The sequence below is a fragment of the Acanthisitta chloris genome, unplaced genomic scaffold (assembly GCF_000695815.1).
Source record: "Acanthisitta chloris isolate BGI_N310 unplaced genomic scaffold, ASM69581v1 scaffold46275, whole genome shotgun sequence".
Lineage (NCBI taxonomy): Eukaryota > Metazoa > Chordata > Aves > Passeriformes > Acanthisittidae > Acanthisitta > Acanthisitta chloris.
In genome coordinates, this window is record NW_008675111.1 from 1 (window position 1) to 7,858 (window position 7,858).

General features: G+C 46.6%; 1 protein-coding gene across 1 annotated transcript; it reads left to right on the forward strand.

The window, feature by feature from the left end:
* Positions 1–4,740: 4,740 nt before the first annotated feature.
* Positions 4,741–7,574, forward strand: LOC103803033 (E3 ubiquitin-protein ligase NEDD4-like; the record flags this gene model as incomplete). Its single annotated transcript, XM_009075565.1, has 5 exons — positions 4,741–4,791; positions 5,848–5,909; positions 6,014–6,116; positions 6,355–6,521; positions 7,442–7,574. Coding segments are annotated over 5 exons (516 nt in total), but the record flags the coding sequence as incomplete, so codon positions are not given.
* Positions 7,575–7,858: the final 284 nt, after the last annotated feature.

A 7,858-nucleotide genomic window follows, 5' to 3' on the forward strand; every position in this document is an offset into this window, starting at 1 on the left:
TGAGTGCCCCTGCCAGTGCAGCCAGGGGCAGGGGAACATTTTGGCTGTGTCTAAGCAAGGTGCAGGAGGATTGTACGTTCCGAAGGGGCTCCCTGAGGAAGGGTTTATTCCATTGAACATTGGGGTTGTCACTGCCTGGGTCTGAAGCCTTTGCAGGCGAGAGGAGAGCACAGCGTGAGCTGCTCTAGGATACAAGGTGTTAATGGCACCTGCTCTGTGAATTCCCGTCTGGGTGGATAGGGTGGTGGGGTTTGGGGAGTCTGGAGAGGCTGTCACTGAGGAGTCTCAGTGTCTGGAGAGGCTGGGAGCAGCCAGGGCCTCTCTGCTTGGCTGTTGCAGTCGCTCCCTGTGCTGCAGCATCGTGATGAGAGAGCCATTGGTCAGGGAATCCTTCCCAGAACCGAGAGCAGTCAGGAAGGGCTGATGGAACTGCTGCTCAACGTTGGTTGTGCTTTAAAAATGCTGTGTTTAGATTCATGGATAAGTGTCTGTTTTGGCAGTATTGGGGATACAATAAAAGCCACCACCTTTTAAACAGAAGGTCTGATAAGCAGAGCTTGAGGTTTTGTCATACGAATCGAAGTGACTGTGTTAGAAATAGAAAGATGTCAGGTATGGCCACAGAAGTAACCTTTGAATCCATGTCTTGTTAAATGAGTTACTTTTGTGAATTCTGGGAGTGCCTCTTTGTCTTCTTACATATTACTGGGAAGTGAAAAACAGGTTTAATTTCAATTTGAGATATGGCTGTTCCAAACTTAGTTAAAAAACTGAGACTATTTTTGATTGAGATTAGTGAAAGTCTTGGTGGCGGTTGCAGAGATCCATTGTAAAAGTATAGTAAGTTGCCATTATTAGCAAATGGAAAATGGAATTTGTGTTATACTCGGGAATTGGGAAGTGCTGCTGGAAATATTTTGATTAAGAAAGGAGTGGTGACAGTGGCAACTGGCAGAATTTCTGAAAGTTTATACGAATGAAGAGTTTTATTACAGTCCAGTGAGTAAGAAGAGAAAAATTGCTGAAACTTGCCAACTAGGAATTTAATTTTAGTGTTCCTTTCATCAAATGATAAAGGAATATAATAAAAGTTTCCTTGTAGCTTTTTTCATGTGAATGAGATCTGGGAGTTGATATGCCTTAGGTGTGGAAAGACATCTGCGATGGCTAATTAATATTTTTAGGTTATAGCCAAAGCAGTTAATGTGCTTTGTTTCAATTAATAGAATTGTATTTTGCTGCTAGTTAAAAAAAAGAAAATGAACACAAATCCTTTTTTGGGGGGAGGAGTAAAAGTGCAGTCCATCAGGGCTCTCCCTCGAGGTGGAATGTCTCCTGTAGCTTTCTGAGAGGGCAGCAGTGTTGGGCTGGTTGTTTTCCTGTGGGTGTGTTTGTGCTGGGAGTGCAGTGCTGTGTGAGTGAGAGCATCCCTGACTTTCCCTTTCCTCTCTCTCCACTGCTGGCACAGGGACCGTGGTGGTACCTGGTGGAGATCCGGAGTGTTGGCACCAGTGTCCTTCTCATCACATTTGGTGTTACCCACTAGGATGTCAGCGATTTGAAACGTTTGAAAATAATGTAGCTGTAATTCGTTTAGAAGAAGTGTAGGCAGATGATAAGATGGGCTCTGAACCTCGTCGGGCTGTTTGCACCTGGATGGGCCAAGCCCTGACAGTTCAGGCACATCGCTGTGTGCTGAAACACAGTGCAGGGTGATTGTGGTCTGGGAAGAGTGTGAACTCTGAGTACTTTACTTGAAGGCATTAAAAACCAGTTATATTTGCTATAGGGATCACATCTGACTGCTCTGAAATTAAGCAATGTCTGGGGTGGAACGTGGCATCTGTTTAAACAGTGCACAGGAACAGCACACGACAGTTTTCAGGTCAGGAAGCTGGGAACGTCCTGATCAGCTGAAAATGCCAAGGCAAATGTAGGTGGGTGGAGTGTTTTTATCCAACCTGGTGTCTGGCCAGGGAACCAAAACACCTCCAAAACCTCTGCAGGATCGTTGGTAGCCACAGTGCTCTGGACTCGCCTCCACGTCACCGGGACGTCAGCTGGCAGCAGCACAGGTTCTGCTGGACCTTTTAGCATGTTTCCCTTTTTGCATCTTGCCTGTCTCTGTCCACTGCCTCAGCTTTGATGAGACATGGCTCTGTGGGCTGTGGGGGTTGGTGGTTCCCAGCAGCACACTGTCACACGGGGGTGACGTGTGGGATCCCCTTTGTGGTGGCTGCAGCCTCCCCCTCCTGCCCTGGGGATAACCACAGCCTTGTTCCTTGGTCTAGGTGGTGCAGGCACGATGGGAGGTGCAGCTGTTTATACACTGCTTAGAGTTTCTCATGAATACCTGAGTCAGTTTCAGAATCTGATCCTGTAACAGCACATCAGTGTTTGAGGTGAGAGCTTGTAAACCCCTCAGGATTGTGGCTGGGGGCCGTCCAGTTCGTGTCGCTGACGTGAGTCCCTCGGCGTGGAAGTTAAGCCTGCAGATCTGCAGGAGTCAGGTGTGCAGCTGGCAGAATTAGGTATGTATTTAGCAAGTTTTGCTGCAGCCAGAATTCTGTTTTTTTTACTGCTGCTTGGACACTGTGAAATTTTCAGGCCCTTTGAGCAGATTGTCCTGCGTTGCTGGTGATCAGTTGGAACAGCATGGTGTATTGCTCTGGAAACAGGCAGGTGTCAGAAGTACAGGACCAGGGCTGCTGGGACAGCTGTCCTGATGATGTGCAGCTTAGGGGCCAGAATACACAGCACAGGACTTCAGCTGGGCCTGTTACTAAATCACAGCCTTGGAGTCTTGCCTGGGAGGAGAATTGTGTCAGTTTGTGTACACACTTGGGTTTTAACAGTATTTTGCACACAGCTAAAGAGCTGAATGGCTGTGGTCAGTCCTGGCTGTGGCCTGTGAGACCTGCCCACTCCTCCTGCACATCCTGTGACCTTCTGACCAAAGTCTGACTGACCTGCTGTGCCTCTGCTCTTGTGTCAGGACCAGGTTAAGCTAAGGTGCATGTACACAGTCCTGAGGTTCAACTGAACCTTCCTGATTGGACCGAGATGTTGGTGGATGCTTTCCTTTCCGGACTTTTTCTGAGAATAAAGGCTCTCAGGGTGCTGTAATTTTCCCCCAAGTTTTTCTCCCTGGCATTGCAGCTTGGATAGATAGTGAGTTACAGCCTAATTTTTACGTACATTTGTCTTGCGAGTGTCACTTTGTCACCTGAATCTCCTGTGCTGAACAGTTATTTCACATTGTGAGGTGTTTGGCACAAGTCAGAGTTTCAAAGTAGTTCTGTTGGTTTTTTAAAGCTCTTTCAGTCACTGACTACTAATAACACTTAATGAAGTGGGTCCTCATGCCATTGCCTTTGGTGGTGGCTGTCCTAATCTTGACTTTTAACGAGATCTCAGGTAAAAGACACAAACTCTACCGCATAATAAAATTAAACATTTATTTACTCTGTTTGAAATCTATTTTATTACTTATGCTACTTGTCCCTACCTCCCTCGATGGCACATAGATCCTTTCCTGCGTTACCTGTGGAATTAAAAGGAATTAAAAGGAAAAGCAGCATTTCCACAAGATCAATGTGGAAGAGAACAAGGTGGTCAGACAGATCTGGGTTCCCTAAACAGACTGGGGGGATTCATGTCTCTGCCAAACCCAGAAGTGATTGCCTTTCATTTCAAGGGGCTCACAGGACAGTATCTGTCTTTGTTCTCTTCCAGGGTAAATGTGCTAGCACAGCCCAACAGAACTGTCTTTTAAGGCTGTTTCTAACCAACCATGTTTCTTACATGTGCACGGCTCGAGTTCTTGAACTGAAAGCTGTATGAGCAGAGGTAGCAATGGTGTATATTTTATAGTGGAGTAGCTCTATTGAAGCAGGACATGGCAGACACTTGGGGTTTGCCAGAATGAAGGAGAAATGTGTTAATTCCCTAAAACTGGGGCATGTGCCAGGTTTTTGCAGTAGTTGCTGTGGGGAAGATTAATAGTCAAAATTCTGTAATGGAAAATCTACTATCTATTTTTACTCACATTTGGAGAAAACTGCAGGCCCCTTGGTGCAGGTGAGCTCTGTGTGTGCTCCACCCAGCACAGCAGGATGTGTCCGTGCTGGGGGCACCATGGAGCTTCATCCTGTCTTTGTCGTGGAGACAGAATTCTTGTGATGTTAGCATGCAAAATACAAATTTTAGCATTCAGTATAACACTCTGCTAGGCGAAGGATGTGAACTTGGCTCTGGAGCAGCAGCAAGCACTTCCTGGAGTTCTGTGCATTGCCTGGCTGTGAATTGCAGCAGGTTATTTGGGAATCAGTGGGGCTGATATCTGGTACCACAAACAGTGTCTGGGAGAAGCTGTTCCCTGGCAGACAGTTGGGTTTGGGAGAATGCAATCTGCTTGATTTTGAAAATGCCTCTGCAGGGCATTGCAGAGAGACCAGTGCTTTGGGGGCTTGCTGGGCTGTTGGGCAGAGCTGTGTCAGCACTAACACGTGTGGGCTGAGAAGCCTTTCTGGAGTCACAGGAAATGCTTTGTTGGGATTGATGAATTACAACAAATTACATGCAACAATAAAGGGGCAGAGACCAGTAAGTGCTAAAACAATGATACTTGACCATCTTTATTTCGTTGAGTTCTGGCTAGATGGATGGTTTGGTTTCTGATAGATTTTTGCTTGTCTGGTGTAAAGTGACTGATTTTTCTGCCTTTCTTTTCCCTGGTAGACCAGAGACGACTTCCTGGGCCAGGTGGATGTGCCGCTCAGTCACCTCCCGGTAAGCAGAGCCTTTGGCTCAGGTGCTTTTGGCAGCACCAGATGTGAGAACCCTCATCTTATGTACAGCTGATTTCCATATGCACTGCAGTTACACAAGGCAAGTGTTCCCAGCAGAGTGCCAGGTGCTCAAAGGAAACTGTTAGAGATCCCCAACCTCACCTGCATGGGCACAGGGAAACGTGCACCTTTTATGCAAAAATTCTGGTGGCTTATCCAAAAATCTTCATCGGAGCAAATTTGCTTCAGCAAATGCATGAAAAACCAAAAGGTTGCAAGAACTATGTCATCTATTCTCTATTTCAGCCCAAACTGAATTCTTTGCCAGCAGTAGGAGTTCTATTAGCAATCAGTTAAAAGGAACCGACGCAGAGTTTGGGTGATTTTATTGTCAGCAATCAGACATTCGAGGGGTTTGATTTGGGGGCAGCAATGTTTGCTCACTTCTGTTCTTAGTAAATGGAGGGGTTCTGTGCAAAGCTGGTTCTGTGGTCCCCTAAAGCTGCAGCTGACTGGTTTCCTCCCAGCAGCCAGGATTCTGCATGGGCTGCACACTCAGAGCCTGGAGCAAGTGCAGTTCCTGTTTATATACATATGAATAGAAATAGCTGTGTATATACAGTGATGGCTTTAGCCTTGGTACAAACATTTCTGATCTTATAGACTGTTTTGGGTGACTAACACTGGATGTTGTTAATAGTTTATAAATGTTGTACATGGTCCTCTTACCTCTGTGACCTTGCAGGAGTTTTATGTTTGAAGTTATTGGTGCAATAACTTTCACCATTCCCACGAGGGAATGTTTGAAGTTATTGCAAGTGTTTACATCAAAACAAGGTGTCAGTTTAGCATAACTTGCCCACGAGGGATCTGACTGATTGATAAGAAAGCTGAAATTCTCATGGCATAGAAAGTTGTCAGGATTCCAGGCTTTGTGAAACTCGGGATTCAGTGGAAGTCAGAGGTGCAACCTGTCAGCCTGATGAGTGAGTGTGGTTTATGTGGCTCTGGACTCGTGGGCAAGCACTTTCATTTGCCCTTTGCTAACTGCTTGCAGACTGAAGACCCAACCATGGAGAGGCCATACACATTTAAGGATTTCCTCCTCAGACCAAGAAGGTGAGGGGAAGGACCTTTGTACCTTAAAGCATTTCTTACTTGAGTATTTTTTATCTGCCGCTATTCCAGGGTTGTTAAATGAAATGTACCTCCTTGTCTTCTAGCCACAAGTCTCGTGTAAAGGGTTTCTTGAGACTGAAGATGGCTTATATGCCTAAAAATGGTGGCCAAGAGGAAGAAAACAGTGATCAAAGGGATGACTCTGAGGTAAGGCTTAGTGCTTGTGGAAGCATTGAAGTTACTAGTGAGTCAAATAAAGCTGTAGAAAACGCTGTACCTGGAAGGATAAGCCCTTGGCAGCAGGGTGAGCAGCTGGTTCTCTCTGGCACCAGAAGACCCAACCACCTGTGGAAATCCCACTTTAAAAGACAGATGGGGCTTTAGTTATTCTGGCCCTGAGATGAGGAGCACACTAATCACCAAGGTTTTTCCCTTCGTTCCTCAGCATGGATGGGATGTGGTCGATTCCAACGACTCTGCATCTCAACGTCAGGAGGAGTTGCCACCTCCTCCTCTGCCTCCTGGATGGGAAGAGAAGGTGGACAACCTGGGACGGACTTACTACGTCAACCACAACAACAGGACGACTCAGTGGCACCGGCCGAGCCTGATGTGAGTGGCAGCACAGTGCAGAGTGTGTGGGTGTGCAGAACGGAGAACCCGAGTCTGGGTATCTGCAGCTACAGAGGAAACAGCTCCTCCCTGAATGCCTGAAAGAGACTTCCCACCCCCAGCAAATCACACAGACACATGGGTGTTCTGGGACATCCCAGGAAATCTGAAGGGGTGGGAGGGAAGTCAGTGCATTAACAATTTACCTTAGAATATTGGGAGACAGCTGTGGAATTTTTCAGTAAGTAATTTAGCAGGAATAAATTACTTTGTTCTGTCGAGACTGCTGAAAAGGTAAGGGAAAAAGTCAACTCCATTAAATTTTAATGAATTAAACGGATTAGCTTTGAGGAGCTCCTGGAATTACTCAGTCTATAGGCTGCAGTCCCTGGGCCTGCTAATGGGGATGCCCTCTGTGAGCTGTCAGTGTTTGTGTCTCGGGATTAGCTTTAGAAAGCTGTGGCAAGCTTGCATTTTGCAAGGTGTGAATAATTGGCAGTGTTAAGAATTGTGCTGAAGTAATGTATATAAGCCAGTACTGCCCAGGCCACCACCAAGCCATGTCCAGGGAAGTGCTGCATTCCCCAGCACTGGACACTTCTGGGGTTGGGCTAGACAGGGTGCTGGGCCATTCGTGTCCAAACCAGGAAGGGTTGGAGCAGATGACCCTTGAGGTCCTTCCCAGCCTAGTGTTCTGTGCTGCTGTGACATTTGTGAAGTGCTTCCAGTTTGATTTTCTTTGGCTTGAGGGGGTTAAACAGTCTCCTGTTTATGAGCCTGGTACATGCATGAATAATGATTTCTATAACCAGAAGCATTGCTGAGGTTTTGTAGGCAATGGACACAGTAGGGTTTAGTTTACCTCTGGTTATTTTCCTGTTCTTTTCTCCCTGCCATGCTCTCCATTCCCCACCCTGCAGCGATGTGGGGTCCGAGTCAGATAACAACATCAGACAGATAAACCAAGAGGCAGCTCACAGGAGGTTCCGCTCACGGAGGCACATCAGTGAGGACTTGGAGCCAGAGCCTGTGGAGAGTGGAGACATTCCTGAGGTATGTACAGCTCTCGAATTAAGGAGCTGAGTGAACTTGGAGCTGATGCATTGCTCATTTGTGAGCTAATCACTACACAGCATAGATAGTCATGGTTTGACACAGCATTTGTGGAAATTGCCTTGGAAAAATGCCAGGGATGCCATGAGAATCCAAGCAGAGCTGTACTGTCAAGGGCCCATGCATCTGTGGGTGCCTGGGGACATGTGCACAATGCTAGATACCATGCAAACGCTGGGGGAAACGTTTGCAATTCCAAGCATCGATGTCCTGTATACATTGAT